Genomic DNA, 23294 nt, shown 5'->3' with positions numbered 1-23294 from the left:
ACAAGGGCCGTCTGCTTCCTGTTGTACATTTCTGTGCTGTCAGCTGAGTCCACTCCCTGCTAATACGGATGTCACAAACAGTTCCTGGAACTTGTTCCTTCCTCAGTCTGAGGCCCCAGACAGCACCTAAACCATCCTGTTATCTGCAGGTTCCTCCCATCGCCTCCTCTAGAGCCCTCTAAGTTCTCAACTCCCAGCTATTCTCACTACAGCTTAGCAGGAAAGCAATTTGATCTAATGAATTCTCACCAACCCTCAAATGATTATCTCTTTTTAGAAGAACAAGCCAGAGAATGCAAATTATCTGCTCAATATGGGCTTTCTCAATATGTGTAGGGGAGGTCCCAGACCTTCTCTGGCCATCTTGTGTAAGATAAACCTGGGAGAAGAGGAAGGAAAAGCTCCATCACCACCACCTCTCCCACCTCCCAGCCATCATTCCATAGATGGAATACTCATCCACAGCTCCATTTCTGCCCTATACAGCTTCCCATCTTGAGGCAGGACCGAAAGCCCAGGTCTCCTGGCTTGGAACCATCAGTGGACAAGATCCCATCTTATTATAGAGACACAGAGGAGCTGTCTAGCATTAAGCCAAGTAAGACCCTAGAAATCCAGTCCTGCTCCCAGAAGGGGGATCCCTTCTGCTCAGAGACTAAAGGGGCCCCAGGAATTGGGGTTTCACATCCAGAGATCTTCAGGATCTCTGCTCCATCCCATCCCTGGACCCCGAGCAAAGCTCCCTGCAGCTTCTTGGCTGCATTCATTTTATTCATCTTCAGCAGAAGGTGCTTCAACACCCTAACTGATTGGCTTCCCCAGGTTCCTGGCTTGCTGAGGATCTGCCTCTTTCTCAGGACCCTTCTAGCACACCTATCCCTGCTTCTAGCCCACAGCTAGAGTGCCTTAAATGAACCAGGGGCTTGGAAGTGAGGAAGCATCCTTGTATTGTGTTGCTGGAACACCTGTTTCTTCCCAAGATGCAAACTCAGTTCATAAGATGCTTGGTCATCCGAGTCCTTCCTCATAGAGCAGGTCTCTTGCTTCCAACTTGTTTTAGAAAGGAGGAGAAACATTACTCCCAGAAAGTCTTCAGCATGAGAGGGTTATACAGATAACGAGGACTTACAATTTTCTTTGGTCATTATTACAGCTGGTTTAAGGAAAGAGTGGGTGCCCATTCTACCGGAATAAAACTTAAGTTGAACAGAAACTCAGAATCTTCAACATCGCAGACTTTTTTTTTTTTTTTTTTTTTTTCCTGCTCTTGGCTTTTTAGAAATGGGGAACCAATAGGAAACAAGTACATGGTCATACTCCCATCTGCTTGTCCACTGGCTTAGCATATATTGAGGGCTTCTACCTGGGGACAAAATACAGTTGTTTTTCAATATGATACCCCAAATCTACTTGCTTCAATCAGCAACTGAATTCAACACTAAGTTCTGGGAGGACACACACGAAATGGTTAACAGTGACTGCCTGAAGCTTGGGGGTGAATGGGAGCAGAGTGAAGGGTAACTTTCTCTTTTCACTCTACCTACATCTATACTGCTGTGTTTGTGGTTTGTGTTTGTTGATTTGTTTGTTTTGAGACAAGGTCCTACTCTTTCACCCAGGCTGTAGGGCAGTGGCATGATCTCTGCTCACTGCATCCTTCACTTCCCAGGTTCAAAAAATTCTCCTACCTCAGCCTCCTGAGTAGCTGGGACCAAAGGCATGTACTACCACGCCTGGCTAGCTTTTGTGTTTTTGGTAGAGGCAGGGTTTCACCATGTGGGCCAGGCTGATCTCGAACTCCTGACCTCGAGCAATCTGACTGCCTCAGCCTCCCAAACCGTTGGGATTACAGGTGTAAGCCACTGTGCCAGGCCTGTGGTTTTTCTTTTTTTTCTTTTGAGACAGATTTTCGCTCTTGTCCCCCAGGCAGGAGTACAATGGTGCCATCTTGCCTCACTGCAACCTCGACCTCCCAGGCTCAAGTGATTCTCCTGTCTCAGCCTCCCAAGTAGCTGGGATTACAGGCGCCTGCCACCACGCCTGGCTAATTTTTTGTATTTTTACTAGGGACGGGGTTTCGCCATGTTGGCCAGGCTGGTCTCAAACTCCTGACCTCAGGTGATCCACCCATCTCAGCCTCCCAAAATGCTGAGATTTCAGGCGTGAGCCACCACGCCCAGCCAGGTTTTTGTTTTTTAAACACAGAAAGTGTATTCATGGACTCCTTCAGATATCAAAGTAAATTCAGAAATGGCCAAAAAGCAAAAGGAAGTGAATATTTTTAACAACATGGTCCAGGCTTATCAAGTTTCTGATGGAGGCTGAGATCTGGGAGATTAGCTAAGTGGGAGGGTGACCTCTTCATAGCCACAGAATAGTCCAGAACAGACCCAGGCATTCAAAGTTCACCCCAAGGCTGGACTCTGCTCAATCCCTCTCACTGGTCTCTTCCAGGTTTCTGCCCCTGAAGCTCAAGAGCCTCCAAAGCTCCAGTCAGCTCCTCTTTACTTAATCCCTGGCAGCCCTCAGGACTTGAGGAGCAGGTGTGTGCCTTGAGGTCACTGCCCCCCAGGTGACCCTCTCACCTGAGAGGTATCCAGGAAAGGCAGTGGTATTTTACCTCATTCTAGCATCCCTCAAAGCATTCCCGGATTAAAGATGGGAACTTTCGCCAGCACAGAGGCCTGAGCAGCTTCTGAAGAACTCCGTGGCAGACACAGAGGTCAGATTTTTGCCAGTTCGTTCAAATGAACTGGGTTCCCCTCCCTCCTCTACCTTGGTAGAAGCACAGAAAAGGGAGTTTAGCAGCCAATGCAGCCACCAAGACTTTCCCTGTCACCTCATTAATCACCGGCTGCCAGTGCCCGCTTACCTGCAGATGTAATTCGTCTTGCAGGAGTCCTGCAAATTCAAACAGTTGGGCTTCTCCCTCTCTTCATAGGAGCACACAGGCACGATGGTCTGTCGCCTCCGCTCTGTGCAGGCGATGTCCCGGCAGGAGCAGAAGAGCATTCCATAGCTGTGCTTGGCCGGGACCTTGTCAAAGAACTGCCGGAGGGCCTTGTGGCACTTGCGGCGGTTGCAGACATCGTTGGACACGCTGGTGGTGCACGGGGTGATGTACGCTGATCTGTACTTCTTGCAAGTGTCGTCGAGGTTGCAGGCCTTGGCTGCATCCAGGCAGTTGTTCCCTTTGGGAATGTGCTCCACTGCAAATGCAGAGAAAGACAGGCATTGTCACAGTGCTTGGCTCTGTGTTCTCACCTACTCTGTTTTAATTGAGATCTTGCCATTTATCTGGCATTGCCAGTGGCTCTAGAACTTAATGAGTTTTGAAGCTAATAACTTAATGACTTCATGACAAGAGAAAGCTAGGAGTACAAATACTAGGAGTCTACAGCAGCACAAAAGCTTCTAACGTTCCCACAGATGTAGAATTAGGAGGTGCTAGGTGAGGCCAAAACAGAGGCACCTGCCTGGCTATGTACATACGAGGCAACAGGAGAATAAGCCTCCAGCCCCTGGTTAGTAAACTGAAATGAGGATAAAAGAAAAAAACAACAAATTATATACTTGTTCATGATATGCTGAATGCAAGTATAATTGCCATACAATCCTCCAAGAATATAATTATGTAATAAATGCATATAGTACATGCTAATTACTATATGATTACAGAGTAATTACATGGTTATTTGAGCCCAGAAGACAAAATATTATGCCAGATTCTCTAAACAGGAAGAAGCAACCACAACGAAGCTGTATTTAAGTTTTAGTTCGCAGGATGTTGAAAGAAAACCAGAATAAATCACATAAAAATTGGCAAACCTCTCAATTACCACTTAACTTACCATAGACAACACGTGGGCTCTGTGAGTACTAAGGTTCTAGATTAGAAAAATTCAGCTTGTCTTTTGAATAGAATTTCAGTGGGCTCCAGGAAACTCACAACTCCAGAGAAGCCAATGCTGTCTACACTGCCTGCCCTGTGCTATCCACACTGCCTGCCCTCTGCTGTCTGCAGCAAAAGCATAGTGGAGGCAGGGCCCATTCGGTGCTGGGCAGGCAGGCCAAGGCCAAGCCCAAGCCCAATAGCGAGGTTAAAGGATGAACGGACAACAGGAATTCAACCCTGTCCCCATTAGAAGGATGTTTCTGCAGGGAGAGGGAAGTGATGGAAAAACCTTCCAGAAACAACGTATAAGGTAGTCCATGGAGTACTGATGATGAAGTGTAGCAGTGATTCTCTGGAGCGGGCAGGGAGCTGTTGGACCAGCACTGTGCAGCCGTGGGATGAGATACCCAAGCAAGTTCCTCCTCAGGCCTCAGCCCCTCCATGGATTCTATGACTGCCTTTCATTCTGTTTATGTGCCTCCAGTTGATAGGGGCCAGGAAGGCATTTAGGAAATGACAAAAGGCTAAAAAATTGACAAGAGACAAGGAACAGTTGGGTTAGGTGGGACTGAAAGATAGAGCAGTGTATTTGCTGCCTGTCTAAAGGGCACACGGTATATTATTCAGCCTTAGAAAAAGAAGGAAATCCTGCAATGCGTGACAACATGGATAAACCTTGAGGACATTAAGCTAAGCAAAATAAACCAGTCACAGAAGGACAAATACTGCCTGATTCCACGTATAGGCGGAATCTAAAATAGTCAAACTCACAGAAGCAGAGAGTGGAATGATGGTTGCCAGGGGCTGGAGAAGAAAATGAAAAAAAAAATGGGGAGTTGCTCTTCAAAGGGAATAAAGTTTCAGTCATGCAAGATGAATAAGTTCTAGAGACGTGCTCTACAACACTGTGCCGATTATTATCAATATTGTATTGTACACTTAAAACTCTGTTAAGAGGGTGGATTGCATGCAAAATGTTCTTGCTACAATTTAAAAAATTATACATAAATAAACAAAGGGCATACAAAGCAAGTCCAACATTTTAGGAAAACAACTCTCCCTGTTCTACTGAAGATGCGTCTTGCTTTCAGAAAACCCATATGTAAATATCTGAAATCACACCATGATACCCTGGCACCATGAGTCACATTTTATTGTGCTCTGGGTTCATGTGTCTTCCTGTGACATCAGAGTCCAAGAAACTTGCTGTAGAGAGATATAGACCAATGGAACAGAACAGAGCCCTCAGAAATAATACCACACATCTACAAGCATCTGTAAATGGGAAAAGGATTCTCTGTTTAGTAAATGGTGCTGGGAAAACTGGCTAGCCATATGTGGAAAGCTGAAACTGGATCCCTTCCTTACACCTGATACAAAACTTAATTCAAGATGGATTAAAGCCTTAAATGTTAGATCTAAAACCATAAAAATCCTAGAAGAAAACTTAGGCAATACCATTCAGGACATAGGCATGGGCAAGGACTTCATGTCTAAAACACCAAAAGCAATGGCAACAAAAGCCAAAATTGACAAATGGGATCTAATTAAACTAAAGACCTTCTGCACAGCAAAAGAAACTACCATCAGAGTGAACAGGCAACCTACAGAATGGGAGAAAATTTTTGCAATCTACTTATCTGACAAAGGGCTAATATCCAGAACCTACAAAGAACTCAAACAAATTTACAAGAAAAAACCAAACAACCCCATCAAAAAGTGGGCAAAAGATATGAACAAACAGTTCTCAAAAGAAGACATTTATGCAGCCAACAGACACATGAAAAAATGCTCATCATCACTGGCCATCAGAGAAATGCAAATCAAAACCACAATGAGATACCATCTCACACCAGTTAGAATGGCAATCATTACAAAGTTGGGAAACAAGAGGTGCTGGAGAGGATGTGGAGAAATAGGAACACTTTTACACTGTTGGTGGGACTGTAAACTAGTTCAACCATTGTGGAAGACAATGTGGCGGTTCCTTAAGGATCTAGAACTAGAAATACCATTTGACCCAGCCATCCCATTACTGGGTATATACCCAAAGGATTATAAATCATGCTGCTATAAAGACACATGCACATGTATGTTTGTTGTGGGCACTATTCACAATAGCAAAGACTTGGAACCAACCTGAATGTCCATCAATTATAGACTGGATTAAGAAAATGTGGCACATATATACCATGGAATACTATGCAGCCATAAAAAGGGATGAGTTCATGTCCTTTGTAGGCACATGGATGAAGCTGAAAACCATCATTCTCAGCAAACTATCAGAAGGACAAGAAACCAAACACCGCATGTTCTCACTCATAGGTGGGAATTGAACAATGAGAACACTTGGACACAGGAAGGGAAACATCACACACTGGGGCCTGTTGTGGGGTGGGAGGAGGGGGGAGGGATAGCATTAGGAGATATACCTAATGTAAATGACGAGTTAATGGGTGCAGCATACCAACATGGCACATGTATACATATGTAACAAACCTGCACGTTGTGCACATGTACCCTGGAACTTGAAGTATAATAAAAAAATAAAAAAATAAAAAAATAAATAATAATAATAATAATAAAAGAAAAAAGAATTTTGCTGTAGAAGGCAATGAGCAAGACAGGAGCCCTTCTTGGGTGTGGAGTACAGGAAGCTGGCAGCTGCACATCCATCCTGGCTTTAACAAGCACACCTGGTACTGTTTCTCCATCTCACTCTTTCTATGTCTGCTCTCTGGCTCCTCTATTTCTACACTCAGGCTTCCCAGGACTCAGGAATGAAATATTCACCACGTGCCCTGACAGGGCCACCAGGGCCTCTGGGCCTTGGTCACACTTCTAGCCTTCTCCTCTTTTGAGACTTCTAATATTTTGCTATTGAGCCCAAGGGCAGTGATTTATATTATTGAAAGTCAACAGTTCTCTAGATTTCTAAATTATGCATTTTTGATGATAATCTAAAACAAATTAAGATGACCATATTCTGGATCAGACTTTTAAGGCTGGGTACTGGTACACAATTTCACTACCTGCACTTACATTTGTATTGATGTTGAGTGGCACTTTATAATCTCTAGCTAAAAGGGAAAGAACAGAGGCACAGAGCTAGATGAATACTTACAGGAAGTGGCCAGTGAGATAAAAACAAACAGTTCAAATGGAGAAAAATGACTGAAGAATGGTGTCAATACGTGGCACCCAGTAATACAGGCCTGCCAAACTCAAAAGGACCCACGGAGAAGCCGAGCACTGCATTCAAACTGTAAGCACCAATTTAGTTTCAGCAAAATAATATTATCTCTTACACTAAATTAATGTTATTAGCCTGCATTTCATTGTTTTCAAAGTTCTGTTCGTATTTATGTGTGTCGTTTTCATAGTTGTGTAAAAGCCAAGAATAAGAGCTTACAGTTGTATGTTTATAAATGTCAAATAACATCATAATAAAAATAATGAAAGTCAACACGTAACATCTAGGAAATTAATTTTTCTCTGTAAGGAGTCCACCAACTTATACACAGGCTTTAAAAAATTTGGCCTAGTGTGCCAGGTGCGGTGGCTCACGCCTGTAATCCCAGCACTTTGGGAGGCCGAGGCAGGCGGATCACGAGGTCAGGAGATGGAGACCATCCTGGCTAACACGGTGAAACCCCGTCTCTACTAAAAATACAAAAACGTTAGCTGGGTATGGTGGCCGGTACCTGTAGTCCCAGCTACTCAGAAGGCTGAGGCAGGAGAATGGCGTGAACCCGGGAGGCAGAGCTTGCAGTGAGCTGAGATTGCATCACTGCACTTCAGCCTGGGCGACAGAGTGAGACTCTGTCTCAAAAAAAAAAAAAAAAATTGACCTAGTGTATACCTTTTTTGTTATAATACCTTTTTAAAGTTGTTAAAACTACATATGCCATTAAGGTTTTCCTCTTAATGTTATCAGAAAAGCAATTGTTTTTTAAAAAAAGGCTTTGTACAAAGTTGGAACGGGGTGAATAATTTTATGTCTAAACCAATTGCTCAAAGTTTACTTCATGTAGCAGTGGGTGTGACTTAGCCTCACTTTCTACTGATTCTATTTTCATCTATGTATAACTCTTGCCAGAGCACCATCGCCTTACATTATTTCAGAGCCCATGACAAATTCTAGAATGCACAACCTGGCACATTCAAAGGGGAAAAAACTATTAATTCATTTCTAGCTCACAGGTGAACATGCGACTTCCTTTTTATTGCAGATTCTCATTCACACAAAATATTTTTATAACCCTTGCCAACTTGACATTTGAGGTCAGCATTACCCAAATACCAGAACTGAACAAAGACAAAAGAAGAAAATAATAGACTGATATTGCTTACAAATACAGATGCAACAATATTCCCCAAAATTTAGTAAACTGTATTGAGCAATATGTTAAATGGCTAATGCATCATGACCAACTTGGGTTTATCTCAATAATGCAAGGGTAGTTTAATACTTAAAAATATATGTAATTCACCACACTAACAGAATACAGTAGGAAAACTATAATTATTTCAATAGATAAAGAAAAAGCATTCAATAAATTTCAATACTCATCCATGATAGAAAAAAGTTCAGCAAATTAAGAATTAAAAAGAATCTCTTCAATCTGATACAGAACAGCTATGAAAAACCTATAACTAAAGACATATTTCATGGTAAAATACTAAGATCAAGAACAAAGGATTCCCCTTCTTACTGCTTATAGTCAATGTTGTTTTGGATGTCCTATACATCTCTAAAGAATCCACAAAACAATTATTAGAAATAATAAATGAATTTAGCAAAGTCATATGATACAAATTTAATATATAAAAAGTAATTGTACTTTGAAAAATACATACTATTTTTATTGATATATAGTGTTTGTACATATTTATAAGGCATATGTGATTTTTCATTAATGCATAAAATGTGTAATGAGCAAGTCAGAGTATTTAGGATTTTTCTGAGTCTACAAGCTTCATTTTTAAAAATTTTATTTGTAATTAGTAAATAATAATTATATATATTATGAAGTAAAATGTGATGCTTTGATATATGTTTAATGTTATGGAATGACTAAATCAAGCTAATTAACATAGCCATCACTTTCATATGTTAGCTGCAAAAAATTAGAAAATGAAATTTTAAAAAATAATTTTATTTACAGCAGGATCAATGAATAAAAAATATAAAAAGCACTTAAAATGAATGTAACAAAAGACATACAAGACCTCTACACTGAAAACTAAAAACACTGCTAACAAAAATTGAAGACCTGATAAATGGAAATATATACCATGTTCATGGATCAAAATACTCAATACTGTTATGATTATTAAGGCTCAATATTATTAAAACTTAATAGCTTATGTAGTTTTAACAACTTTAAAAAGGCAACTAATATTATTATAACAAAGAAGGTATACACTAGGCCAATTTTTTAAGCTTGTAAATAAGCTTATAGATAATTATCTCCAAATTATAATACATTTTGAAATTGTCAAACAGATTCTAAAGCTTATATGGAAATGAAAAGGACACAGAATAACTAAAGCGATTGGAACAAGGAAAACAAAGTTGAAGGATTCACACTAACCCTTCTCAAGTTTTACTATAAAGCTTAAGTTATCAAGACAGTGTGGTACAGTACAGGCATAGACAAATTGAACAATGGAAAAGAAAATAGAACTCATAAATATCCCACACACCTACAGTCATTTGATTTTTTTGAAAGCAACACTGAAGAAATCCAATGGGGGAAGAAAGTATTTTCAACATATAGTACTAGAATAATTGGATAATAATTTTTAAAAAAGAAAAACCCAAATACAAACAAACAAAAAACCTCAATCCCTACTTCACACCATACACAAAAACTAATATAATATGGATCACAGACTGAAACATAAAAGCTAAAATCATAAAGCTTTTAGAAGAAACATAAGATAATCCTGGAGATAGACAAACATTTCTGAGACAGGACCACAGAAAGCAATAACCATAAAAGATAAAACGTTGATAAGGTAGAGTTCATCAAAATTAAACACTTCTGATCACAAAGGACACTGCTAAGACAATGAATAGACAAACCACAGACTGGGAGAAAATATTCACAAAACATACGTCTGACAAAGGACTGGTATCTAAAATATATTAAAAATGCCCAAACCTCAATATAAGAAAACAACCCAATTAAAAATGGGCCAAATCTTTGAACAGACACTTCACAGAATAAGATAAATGAATGGCCAAGTAGCACCTGAAATGTGTTCAACATCATTAGTCATCAGAGAAATGCAAAATAAAACCACAATGAGATACACTCTACACTCACCACAATGGTTAAAATTTGACATCAAATGTTGCCTAAAAAATGTGATGTCTCTAGAATTCTCATACATTGTTGGTGGGAATGGAAAATGGTTCAACCACTTTGGAAAAACGCTGGGTAGCTTTTTATAAAACCAAACAGACAATTACCCTATGACCCAGAAATTCTACTTTTAGGTTTTCATCCAAGAGAACTGTGAACATATGTCCACAAAAGACTTGGACAAGAATATTATACCAGCATATTGATAATAATAAAAACTGGAGACAGCCCATGTATCCATTAATAGGAAAATGGCTTAACCAACGGTGGTCTATCCACAGTTATCCACCTGGACTACTACTCGGAAATAAGACGAGATGAACTATTGATACACAAAATAGTGTGGATGAATCTCAAAAACACTCTGCTGAGTGAAAAAAAATAAAAGACTACACACAGAAGTACACACAGTATGATTATATATGTAGTTCTAGAATAGGCAAAACTAATTTATGATTTTTTAAAAAATTAAAAGACTGGCTACTTCCAGGGAATGGGGGTGAGGACTGGCTAGGAAGGAATAAGAGGTAACTTTCTGGGGGTGATGGTAATGTTCTCTACCTTGAGAACGGCTTGTGTTGCACAGTTTGGGCCAAAACTCAGAGAATAGTATGCTTAAGGTTTATGCCTATGTAAACATTACCTCAAAAATGGGGGGGGGGGGGGGGGAAGGCCAGGAATGATGGCTCATGCTTGTAATCCCAGCACTTTGGGAGGCTGAGGTGGGAGGATTGCTTGAGACCAGAAGATCGAGACCAGCTTGAGCAATATAAGGAGGCACTGTCTCTACAAAAAATTTAAAAATCACCCAGGCATGGTAGCATGTGCCTGTAGTCCTAGATACTCAGGAGGCTGAGGTGGGAGGATTAGTTGAGCCCAGAAGGTCAACACTGCAGTGAGCCATGATCCACACCACTGCACTCCAGCCTGGGTGACAAGAGCGAGACTGTGTCTCAAAAAACAAACACCACCAACAAAATAACAAACCACGAAAAGAAACAGCCTAAACAAATATTGAACACTGGTTAGTGATATGTGTGCTGAAGCATTTAGGGGCAGTATATTGATAAATGAATTTTAAAAATTTAGAAGATGGACATACGGGCGCTCATACAGCAACCATATTTAGATGTGAATATGGAATACAGGTGCTGGGTATATGCATTAACCATATTTTTTTCCACTTTTCTGTATGTTCGAAAATGTTCATAATAAAATATTGGAAAAAATAAATTCATGCCTATCTTATTATTACTCTTTTCAAAAAGTTTCACAGGGGCAATTGCGCACGGCACATGGGAAATCACTCTTGGCCCCTCCCCTCCTTTCGCCTGCTAACTTAGTCCCTCACAAATCCACCTCCAGCTCTCTCCGGGGCCCTGATGCTGCGTATCCTACTGCAATGAAGTTCAAAATAAACACTGCTGAAATCACAGGATATATAAATTAGGGTTGAGTTTTCACCTGGTAAGAAGATTGATCCTCTATATCTATTAAATGGATCCCCCAGTGCACGAAAATACTACCTCAATGACTTGAGGGCACCGGGAGGAGAGGGGAGAATGATTCGATTTACACCCTTGGAGTCAAAGCCAGCCTTCCATCAGCTCGCACACCGCACAGAGGATCAGGAGCCCGCCTGTGTTTTACGGTCTGGGCACAAGCGCCTTCTCGCCTGCGTGGGAAGGCTTCTGAACAGCTTTACCATAACTCTAACTGCCATCCTCTCCACAGCTCATTTTAGAGCTCAGCATTAAAATGTTGCTTTCCCCCCTCCCCTCCCCCTCTAATCTCTCCCTCCATCTGCTGTTATTCATTCTTTAACTTGGTAGAATGTCTGGGATGCTGTCTGAATGGGAAGTATTCTCAGAATGAACGCTGTTTACTAGAAATCCTTTTTTCTTGGGGGAGTGCATATGCGAGTGGGTTGTGCTCAGCTAATGTGCTCCTCTCCAGCCTCGGCTCTGTATTACGGAGAATGCCATTTAACCAGATTTTCATTTCAAATTCCACACAGCCATGTTGTTACTTTGCCAGTTACGTATTGCTTTCTTTACCATCATTCTAAGCCTCTCTGGCTGTGATCACATCTGGTGGTGACTTGTTTCTTGTTTTCTTGGCCATGGGAGGTATAACATTCATGGCAACTTGAGGGCGAGATCCCAAAACCTGCAATGAAAAGGGTCAGGTGCTGCTGAAGGAGGCATGGATTAGGAGTGAGGGGCATCTGGGTTTTAAATGTGGTCCAATCATCGGGGCGTCTTTGTACAGTCAGCTTTCCCCCCGTGGATGTCAGTTTCCCTATTTGTGGGATGATATATCTAAGGTCCCTTCAAGCCTTAACACTCTTTGATTTAATGGTTCTAATATAATTTGCCTTTTCTAAGTATAACGTCAAATATTTAGAATAAAATGTGGTGATGAGGGACAGAATGCAAAACCCCAGCCAGAGGCTCTATGCACTTGAAGGCACTGGCCTCTCAGCAGTCTGCTACTCCAAAGGAGTACATGGACCAATGATTTTAGCCCTGACTTGCAGGCAGAGCAAATGTAAAAGGTCCCTCCAACACCGTGAGATGTGGAAGTGTCAGGGATGAATTATATAATCAGAGAAGCTTTCATATTCTAAACTCCTCTGGAGCAAGGAACTGCCTTTATCCCAAATACAATCCTCACACTGTCCCAAGTAAGAGGCTATCACTGTGGCCGGCAGCCCTGATTATTTACACTTAGAAAATGCCACCGTTATTGGCAAACACCAGGGCCAACTAACCAGTTGAAACGATTCAGGATGAAACACAGATGCAAGCAACTAGAAATCCATTTCTATAGATTATGAGGTGGAATAAAACAATAAATATATTAAAATCTGCATGGCCTGCATGAGATATGATTTACGAAGCAAAAATTCACAAGACGGTAAAAGAATGTTTGTTTGCAAATGCTTGCCAATTTCTGGTATCTTTCTGCCTTTCTTTTTAAGGCTGCAGAATTGAATTCACAATTTGTTTCCTCTTTTTCTTTCTGACTTGATTAATTACTATGTTAATATAACTACTGTTCTTCTTCTAATAGGCTCCCTCTAATGTGTTGTCCCAGAAAATTAAAAAATGGGTAAAAGATGCCAGACCTTCACAGGTGTAGGCAAACTTTTCCGGAAGCTCACAATGGCAGTCTGGGCTTCTGATATCCACACGGATCGTATGGCAAATTTGATCATACAGGTTGTGACCCTTGTAAATGATCCTTCAAGAGCTTGGTATTTTCCAGCTAGGGTGCTAAAAATTACATTTAAAAAGCACATGTTGGCTATTTGGAACCCATTTTGTCATTCGTACACTGTTTCAGACATACTGTATTACATGATGATGAAATTCTTCCTAGTTCTGTTTTTTCATACCTTACACAACTATATTAAGCTGCAAGCCATACCCAAGTTTTCTCTGGGGTTCACGGTGACTGAATTATTTTCAATACCTGTAAGTTTGGAAATAATTATTTGGTCTGGTGAAGACAGTTCCCCATGTTAACCACACGTCACGGGCTAGCCTTATCCATTAGAGCTTCCATTTCCTTAATGCACATGCTGTCGCCAGCCTGCACCCTCTGCTGTGCAAACCTTAAAAAATTGGATGTCTCCTGTAAGTGGTGTGCAAGTCACATGCTTGCTGCTGCACAATGATTAATAGTGCTGTCCCAGAAAATGGGATCATTACATTTTTAATTAACCTTTCCAACCTTCTCCACCTTTTCCTTTTGTTATACATTGGATCTCTGAAGTTTTCTACTTGTTTATGTTCAACTAGGTTTGAAACAAAGGCATGAAAAATGGTTGCAGGTGACACAGGAGTCGATGCTTCAGGTGAGATGCCTGGTAGGGTGCAGTGCCTCATTGTACATCAGATGGAGGGACAGGCGCTTGGAACTTGGTGGCTGGGTTCCCACCTAATTTTTGTTTTGGCAGCTTAGCGTTATTTAATGGCCTTGGCTACCAGGAAACTGGCTTTTTAAAATCTCTTTCAACCTAATTATAATTACGGTGTATAAATCATACAATGATCAATTATAAAAATCTCGGGTTCATAAATATTTAACTTAGCATTTAAATCCACACTGCAGGAGTGCATGAAATTTCTGAGCCCGTCTCTTCGCAAACAACTGCTTTATTACAGTTCCATTGCCAATTACTGAAAACTGAACCAAGTTTGTCTTGCCGCACACTCAGGCACATATTTGAGCATAATGCCTTTCTGTGTGTTAAGATGGCACAATTTAGTTATTTCTAAAATATGCCAGGTCTCCCATTAAAAAGATATTTTGCAAAGACTTCTATGGCCATCTTTTAATTCCTCAAGTATGGAGAGGCACAATTATAATATTAGACATAAAAACACTCATTAAAATAGATTTTATCTAATGTAAGATTGATTCCGAGATAATTGAGGTCAGATTTGTTTGGAAAATGTATTGTGACATGTGCAAATGGTGATGCAAAGAGGAAATGATCTTCTAGGAGGACTCAAGCACAACAGCTAAATATTTTTCAGCAAAATCATAAAACCATAATTGGATTTCAATTTAGTAATAGCCAGTCTAAGACAGGCCATTTTTAATAATCTAATTATGTGTTCAGGGCCTACCCAGAACTCTACAATGGCTACATAACTATTAATTGTACTCAATCCTGTTGCATCTTCAACCATGAAATTTGCTATTACATGTAGGACTGGCTCTCAGTTATGGATACTTTTTTTTTTCCCAATCTTAGATCATCTTTATAACATCCCAAAATGCCTATTCGTTTAATTTTCTAAAAGTGAAATTTTTTAATGACTTTCTCTGGACCAGAAAAAAATAGCTCAGATTTGTGGTCCTTCTACAGACAAAATTCACAATGAGATCTACAAACATTTCCCCTGTTTTTACGAAGGCTCAGAGATCAGCCCTTGCTTTTGTCTGATTTTCATTAATTAAAGGTATTTAATTGCTAACATCTCATTAGCAGTAAAATTAATGAGTACTTCAACTACAGGAAAAGATCTGCATGATAATATAAACCTAATTCATTTTATGGGGTACAAACTGTAGCTCCACTAATATTTAGCCTGTGCAAGCGCCACTGATACTTAGCTATTTCAACAGTAAAAGGCTAAACATGTCTTTAAAACCAACGCTGCTTCTCCCCAGAGAAAACAACAAATGTGAGCCAGCCGAGTAACAAAGAATCCAAACCCCCCCTTCCCCCTCCTTTTCCACCAACGTATTGCCATGGAGAAGACTAACTCGAAGAGAAATATGGAGTGATTTGCTTTTAACAATTTTCTAAGTTGCTACTAAATAAAAAGGTATCCTTAAAATAATGTGCACTTATAAACCAGCATACTCAGCTTTCAGAGTATCTCTGTGTGTGCCATGCTGAGTAGCCAGACAACACTTGTCCCAAAGAGGCTGCCAGTGCTTGGGACATTTCACAGAACTCTTTCCTGGAAGCCTCAGGCATGTTCTTTGGAATCCCTGAATGACATCGAGTTCCCTGCATGGAGGATGGACTTTAAAAGCCAAATGTCATTTAGCACTAAGTGTGATGAATAAAGGAGGCCATGATGTTGGACAATGCACAGGAGTAGAAAACAAGGAATGAATATATGTAAGGATTTTTTCCTATGGGTGACCGAGATGTCAGCTCTGAAAATATTCATTGGCTTTCCCAAAAAGCCATTGCGTCAAAGATGGTCCACGAATAAGTGTTTCGCTTCTCAAGGTGACTACTTTGAAGGAGTAGTCACATTTGAATGTATGTGTTCTTAGTAGGCTCACTATCCATAGTCACATTGTACATTTGCTCTGCTCCTCCAAACAGCTAGAGCAAAAAGATGCCACCAGAAGGCAGGCTACAGGTCCGAATGTCACTTCTACTACACAATCTACAAACATTGTTCTGGCCTCAGTATGCATAGAGAGAAGGAAAAGCATGCATTCTAAAGCCAAAGAATCAGCTGAAACAATGAAAAATGAAGAGGCTGAAGATCCTATTAAGTAGCCTAGATGATGCGGAGATAATAATGAATCATTGATGATGTCGGCAGTTGTCAGGGCCCTCACAGTGTGGAGTTCAGCAAAGATAAGCTAAATATCAGGTCTTTATTTTTAGTTAAAGAGCATAAAATTCAATGCCTTTCCTCCCACGAGCCTATTTACATACCTGCTGTGCTACCTATTTGCCTTCACCTGCTTCCCAATTAATACCCCATTAAGCCACTCCACCTGCGGTGGCTTCTACCTTCACCACAGCCCTGCAACCATCACTCATCTGCTACAGCTCAATTGTTTCTTCCGGAAAGATAAACAAAAGCTGCATGAATAATAATTGCAGCACTTCACATTTACAGGGTTCTTAAAAGACAGTAGCCAAAAGCTTGGCCAGTTTGTGAGGAGAGAGCCAGGAGCTGGGCAGAAAGTCTAGAGTAAATGGAGCTGCACTCAAGAGGACCAAGGAAGCAGAAAGGTCCATCTTAATAGATATGTGAATTCTGGGCTCTGTGTGTGTGTGTGTGCGTGCATATGTGTGTTTATTATTGAGACGGAGTCTCACTCTGTCGCCCAGGCTAGAGTGCAATGGCGCGATCTAGGCTCACTGCAACCTCCACTTCCTGGGTTCAGGCAATTCTCCTGCCTCAGCCTCCCCGGTAGCTGGGATTACAAGTGCCCAACACCACACCCGGCTAATTTTTTATATTTTTAGTAGAGATGGGGTTTCTCCACATTGGTCAGGCTGGTCTCAAACTCTTGACCTCGTGATCTGCCCGCCTCAGCCTCCCAAAGTGCTGGGATTACAGGTGTGAGTCACCATGCCTGGCCTGTATATATATATTTTAATGGTGTTTTGCTTCATTCACGAAGGTGCTTCCTGTCCCTTTGGGTTGATAAAACTTTGGTTAAGCGCTTTTCATCACCTATTAGTACATTATTTCTTATTTATATAAACAGGTTTTAAGTGTTCCAAAATTTGGTTCCTTCAGTGGCCAAGCCTGGCCACCATCTGAAAATGTGTATTTTTACACAACTCCCAGGCACTTCCGATGATCAGACTTGGAATTCGCTTTCTGTAGGTTAAAACTTTCTTTTTATACCCACCTGCCCTCTTACTTATTTTCCTACTAAAGCCTGGCTTTCTATTTGGTTTTCAGGAATGTAGTCCTTAAGAGCTACCTGCTAGTGGACAGTATATTCCGTCCTCATTCCATGAAGATCTTGTTGATGGGAAGGTTTTCTTTGCCCATGTTTCATGTGTGACTTCATAATTAAGGCTAGACTAGATTTACCAGTGGGTCCTAGAACATACATTTCCAGGTAGATTAAAATAAAGCAAGATGGTAGGACCCCCCTCCCCCAACACACACACACACACCTCCACAACTGCCCCACCAACCCCCCATGGCCTCTCATGAGCTTGAGATGAAGGAAGAACAGCAGAACTGGCGGCCCAGCTGCATGCATCAGTGAGCCTTCATGTTTTACTTTAATGGAGTGTTGGCGAGTCTTCCTGTTCATTTTGTTTCAAGCTTTAAATTGGTTCCAAATGCATTCACACACTTAACTGTTTGAGCCCTGGTATAACTCTTGTTAGATCCCCACTGGAAGGACGACACCAGTTAGCTGAAGAACGAAGTTTAAGCCCTGGAATTTTTACATTAAAATTCCTTAGTCAGGACCTCCATTGTGTCTCTGCAGCTGAATCCGCCACTCTGTCTCCCACGGGAATTGCAGAGTAAATTCGGCAATATTCTCGTGGTGTTGGGCACCAAGCCACCTCTCCACAGGACGTGCTCTCCCACCTGGCTCCTGCCCGTTGAATGTGGCTGAGAGTTTGCTGAGGCAGGTGGAAGCAGGTGAGTGATCCAGCACTCTCAAGTTGCTTCTATAGGTTGGTGCAAAAGTGCTTGTGGTTTTTGCCATTACTTTTGCACCAACCGAACAGAACATGGCATTCCTGAGCTTTTCACACAAGTGTGTTGGTTTTGGGGTTGTTGTGTCCCTGATTGCATGAGCACCACATCAATTAAGATCCCAGGGCTAAATAAGAACAAGCCCAGCATTCAGAACTGACATTTCCACCTAGCGATTTGCTCAGTAAGAAAGTAGGTACACAGTTTAGGTAAAATGCATGCGTTCTACCAAGGACTCCTTCACGCTTCAAAGTGTGCCTTTTCTAACAGAGATTTGGACTTGCACACTAGCTAGTTTCTGTGAGAAATGCTTGCTTGAATGGTTCCATTTAAGCATAGGTGAGGCTGAAGCCAAATATGAGTGTTGGGGTCAAGATGATTCCCTCTACTTTATGCCTGGAGAGATCAGAATCACATTCAGCACAAGTGCCTGGGCTCAGTCCAGCTGCTAATGCTTCCAGCAGCACCCCAGGACATGCCAAAGGGAAAGGGTCGCCCTTTGGCTAGGGCATTCAGGGACGAGAGGAATGAGGACTATTGGCCTCAGAATGGTCAGCCATGCTGCCCTTCAGTGGGGAGGGGATAGAGGGCTGAGAGCAGCAGTGGATTTCCGCTCCATCGGGGGACAGCTGGGGTCCCTGCACTTGCACTGGATGGATGAGGCTCTGGATTGCAGGAGGTCCTGTTTTAAGACACAGGAAGACTCACACAAAGCCAAATTTCCATCATTTAGCATTCTTACCATGATATTGCCAACACAGGTACTAATTAGCCTTTTACCCTTTGGCCTTCAAAAAATGAATGATAAATGGCTCCTGAGAATTTCTCCTGGTGTGTCTAGGACTGCCTCCAGTGCCAGGAAAGATTGGGCAATCTTATTCCTATGGCATTAGCTAATGAACTTACCCAAGAGAACTGAGAGAGTCCTAAGGTAGGAAATATGGTAGAACACAATTCTTAAGGTAGGAGTGTGAAGGTTGGAAGTGGGGGCTGGCTTGACTCAGGAAGGAAACCGGCATTTCCAAGGACTATAGTGAGCCTTCCAGGAAGTTCTTGAATAAAAACAAAATGGAAGTCCAGTGGCTTTTTGGTGGAGGGCAAGGCTTTCTCAAAGTTTCTGCTTGATCTATTATGTGAAACAGATGATCTCCAATGGCAGATTTACGAGCTGTTAGTTTTCACCGAAAGGAAATCCATCCCTTAGAATCTTCTGCAAGCCCTTCAAGTACCGCATATGAGAAGTTCTATTTGATAGTATAAGTCGGACCACATTTAGTGATGTTTGGGGATTGAAGCGGTAGTGGTTGAAGTGTATGCAGTTCAAAGATTTGGCTTAGAAATACATTTGTAAAAAAAATTGAAAATTAAATGTGGCATTAGGAAAGACAGGTGAAATAGCATAGTTTCACAGAAAGCCAAAGTTCTGGAAATCTAACATATACTCTGAAATTGGTAATTCATTTCTGGTATGGAGTCTGCATGGTAGAAAGAAAAAAAAAAGCAAATGTCTAAATCTATTTCTTGACACCAGCAAGTGGTCCTCTTTGTGTGCTAAAGACTTCTTTAAACTGTCAATAACTCAGGAGTGCTTCCGCATTTGAGAGAGAATAGAAAGGAAATTATAAATGTGATTACAAGCCCTACATGGTCTTCTAAGGAAAGGAATCACAATCACCTGCTGAAGCTGAACACTGCAGAGGGGGAAAAGGTATCTACAGGAGATTAGTGTGTCAGTAAATACATAAAGTACCGAAGTCCCACATATTTGACATTTGAAGAACAAAGCTATCCATCAATGTCCTGGCACAGATCGATCAAGCAGAATGCTACTGCTGAAAACCTAATAGTACGATGGTAATAATGTAGCCATAAAACCTCTAGTCTATAATTGACTGCTTCCACTTGAAGCTAACATGTCTAAAACAGTGACTAATGTTCACGTAAAGATTTCACTTGCGTTGAATGACAATCAGTTACACCTCACACGATTCAGTAAATGGCTTGCACTGGATATAATGGCCCAGGGACAGAGACCAAGGTGGAAAGGGAGAGTATATCCCAAAACGAACAACGCAGGTATGTGATGTTGAAATGTGGGTCTTGGGTATGTTTCTTCTTGGCCACCTCCTTTAGATGTGATGAGGCTGCCACTTTCTGACAAAGTAACCCAATTCGAAATGTAAGTGGCTGCAGAGTCCAGTACCATTATAGCAAGCTCCTCAGGGCATCCAGGTCTTAGTTGCAAGCTTTGTTTAGTGAGCCTAGTACTATAAATCACATGCCTGTACCTTGAGAGTATACACTCTGTCTCCTGGCAATGAGTAACTAGAGGCAGAGAAACCAAGGGGTTTGGGGGAGAGAAGAATAGCATTCACAGATTTTGGACTTCTGTCATCTTCTTTTTTTTTTTGAGGCAGAGTCTCGCTCTGTCACCCAGGCTGGAGTGCAGTGGTGCAATCTCGGCTCACTGCAACCTCCTCCCCCTGGGTTCAAGCGATTCTCCTGACTCAGCCTACTGAGTAGCTGGGATTAGAGGTACCCGCCACCATGACTGGCTAGTTTTTGTATTTTTAGTAGAGACGGGGTTTTGCCAAGTTGTCCAGGCTGGTTTCAAACTCCTGACCTCAGGTGATCCACCCGTCTCGGCCTCCCAAAGTGCTGGGATTACAGGCATGAGCCACTATGCCCTACCTCTTCTGTTTCTTTTTTCTTTTCTTTTCTTTTCTTTTTAAGCTCTAAGAACATCTGTGAATGCTGGGTGCCAGGCTGGTAAATAAGTTTGTTAGGCAGATCTTCTTAGACAAGAGATGTATAGCTGGGCTGTTAGCAATGAGAATTGAAGTTTGAAAGGAAAGCTTATTGCTGTTGGTAGATGACCAAACAAAAGATTACTTACCTCTCGGCACAAATTCAGAGCCTTCCATTAGTATGAATGGTTGCTGAATGGACGTGGACCAAGCAGTGCAGGATCATTCATTGTGGGCATTTGCTACAACTACATTGATCAGCAATGCCCCGCCATGCAGCAGGAGGGAAAAATGGCTGTGTTTGTTACACACATCTCGGTATTTTGGTGTGTTGTGTTTTAATCTCAAAGGAGGTTTTGTATGCACTCTTTGAAAGCCACTTCCACTCTGGTCATGTTTAATTTCAAAATATGAGAATTCCCGTTTCCCCTTCAACAAATAGGAGAAAAGCCCTATGCATCTTTGAGTTCACAGTCCTGAGTTAAAGCCCTTTTATAAGTTGGATTCAAGTAAAATAAAGTCATCTTTGGATTTTATTTTCACAAAATCCCCAAGACCTTTCTGTGCTCCAAAATGTTATTTGCAAATTTCAGCGTTTCAGTTAGCCAATAACTGTTTATTACCAAAAGTAGAAATGTGTCCCCACACTGTAAGGTTCATTGTAACTAAAAATTTTAATTAATATGTCTGGTAGCTTCTAATGGACTTTGCGTGCACGTCAGATTGCTTTGTGGCCTTTGATATATACTTAAAGGTAATTGGGTAGTCTAACTGATGTATTTTTAAAGAGCAAACTATTGATTAATAATGTTTCAGTATTAATATAACCACTTTGTGTGGATCAAGAAACATCAACAGTAGAAAACCCATATTTATCTACAAATTAACAACTCTATATAGATCTGTTACTTTAAGCTAAATGGGGTGCATCCACTCATTACATTCCAACAGGGACTAGACTCCTCGTAACAAAGATTAAAGCTGAAATTGGCCTTATTTTTCCACTGCATGAAATGAATGCTATTCACCACTTCATGCCCTATTGGAGCTGAAGAATAGTTGCAGTAAAGCACAGGTCCACTTCCTGCTCTGACAGGCCGGGATTTTTAATGCTTTACTTGATGAAAACACTCCATATTTTGGAAGCTTTAATTGCTGCCAGTGCTGAACAGAATGAAATAAAAAATGATTGTGCCATACAGGATGGAGGTGGGGACGATCCCAGCTTTGTCCCTACTTAAAACCAGTTGTATGGTTCATATACTCCAAGTGTATGTTCATTCACATTGAATTACTACAAAGAGGGAAAGCTGGAGTATTTCAGAGACTTGTGATGAAGCAGTTCCCGAGGCTGGGTTTGAGGATACTGGGCAGAGCACTTCTCAGACAAACTGGAACTGTCAGTTCAATTTTTTTTTAATTAAAAAAAAAAAAGTACCTAGAAGGCTTGAAGACTCTACTACAGAGGGTGGTTTAAATGAAATTCCTTAGTTGTCTTTAGTATAGGATGACGGATACCCTAACCTCCAGGTAGTCTGTGTAAACAACTGTCTGAGTGCCCAAGACAAGCTACAAACAGCAGCAATGGCAGTTGCCCAAGCCAAATTTCTGAAAGGGTCACTTTGCTCTGAGCCGATGACAAAATATCCATACATTGCAACTGCTACCTGAATGTTATTTAGATTTATGGAGAGAGAAAAAGATACCAGCTGGCAGGGTTCCTTGTCCTAGTTTAATTCTCATTCATTCTCTCTCATTCTCTCATTCTCTCTCTCTCTCTCTCCCCCATGCAATGAACATGGCAAATTTAACTCTAACTCTCTAACAAGCTGGAAGAGCCACAGATGGGAAATTAACATACAGAGAACTAAGAAATTTGCAAGAGGTCACACGATGAAGTTATCAGCGACCTTAGAAGGGGGCTGTGATATAAAGCTCAAGTATCCTGGTCCTAGGCCTATGTTCTCTCCACTCTAATGTGTTATAACCTGCAAGTGTTGACAGCTTTGCAAAAAAAAGGTGTGCTGGCCTAAATGTTCTTTGTCACTGCTTGGTTTGGTAGAACATCTGAATAGAGGCTCTGAATGACATCCTATTAAACTAGTGATGCTTAAATTTTTTTGAGCATAAGAGTCGCCTGGGGAGCTTGCATCTGACTCCCACATAGACTGATTTAGTGAGCTGGTCTGAGGTGAGACCTTGAAATCTGCATTTTAACACACTTTGCATGTGACTCTGCTAGACCATGTTTTAAGAAATACTGTACTGCTAAAAGAAAATGACTTCCTAGAAAGCTAAGTTCATTAATGAGATAGATATATTTTCTGTATAT

General features: G+C 41.2%; 1 protein-coding gene across 3 annotated transcripts in view; it reads right to left on the bottom strand.

Annotated features, from left to right (window-relative positions):
- Nucleotides 1-23294, bottom strand: part of GFRA1 (GDNF family receptor alpha 1) — a 224448-nt gene that overhangs the window by 64889 nt on the left and 136265 nt on the right. For all 3 annotated transcript variants that reach the window (XM_017944362.3, XM_009215430.4, XM_009215431.4), the window contains one exon: nucleotides 2873-3209. In XM_017944362.3, the coding sequence (XP_017799851.2) occupies nucleotides 2873-3209 (337 nt within the window). The remainder of the gene's footprint in view (nucleotides 1-2872; nucleotides 3210-23294) is intronic.

This window comes from Papio anubis, chromosome 11 (genome assembly GCF_008728515.1).
Source record: "Papio anubis isolate 15944 chromosome 11, Panubis1.0, whole genome shotgun sequence".
Classification (NCBI taxonomy): domain Eukaryota; kingdom Metazoa; phylum Chordata; class Mammalia; order Primates; family Cercopithecidae; genus Papio; species Papio anubis.
The sequence above is the reverse complement of the archived record's forward strand: the minus strand, read 5'-3'. Positions and strand labels throughout refer to the sequence as shown.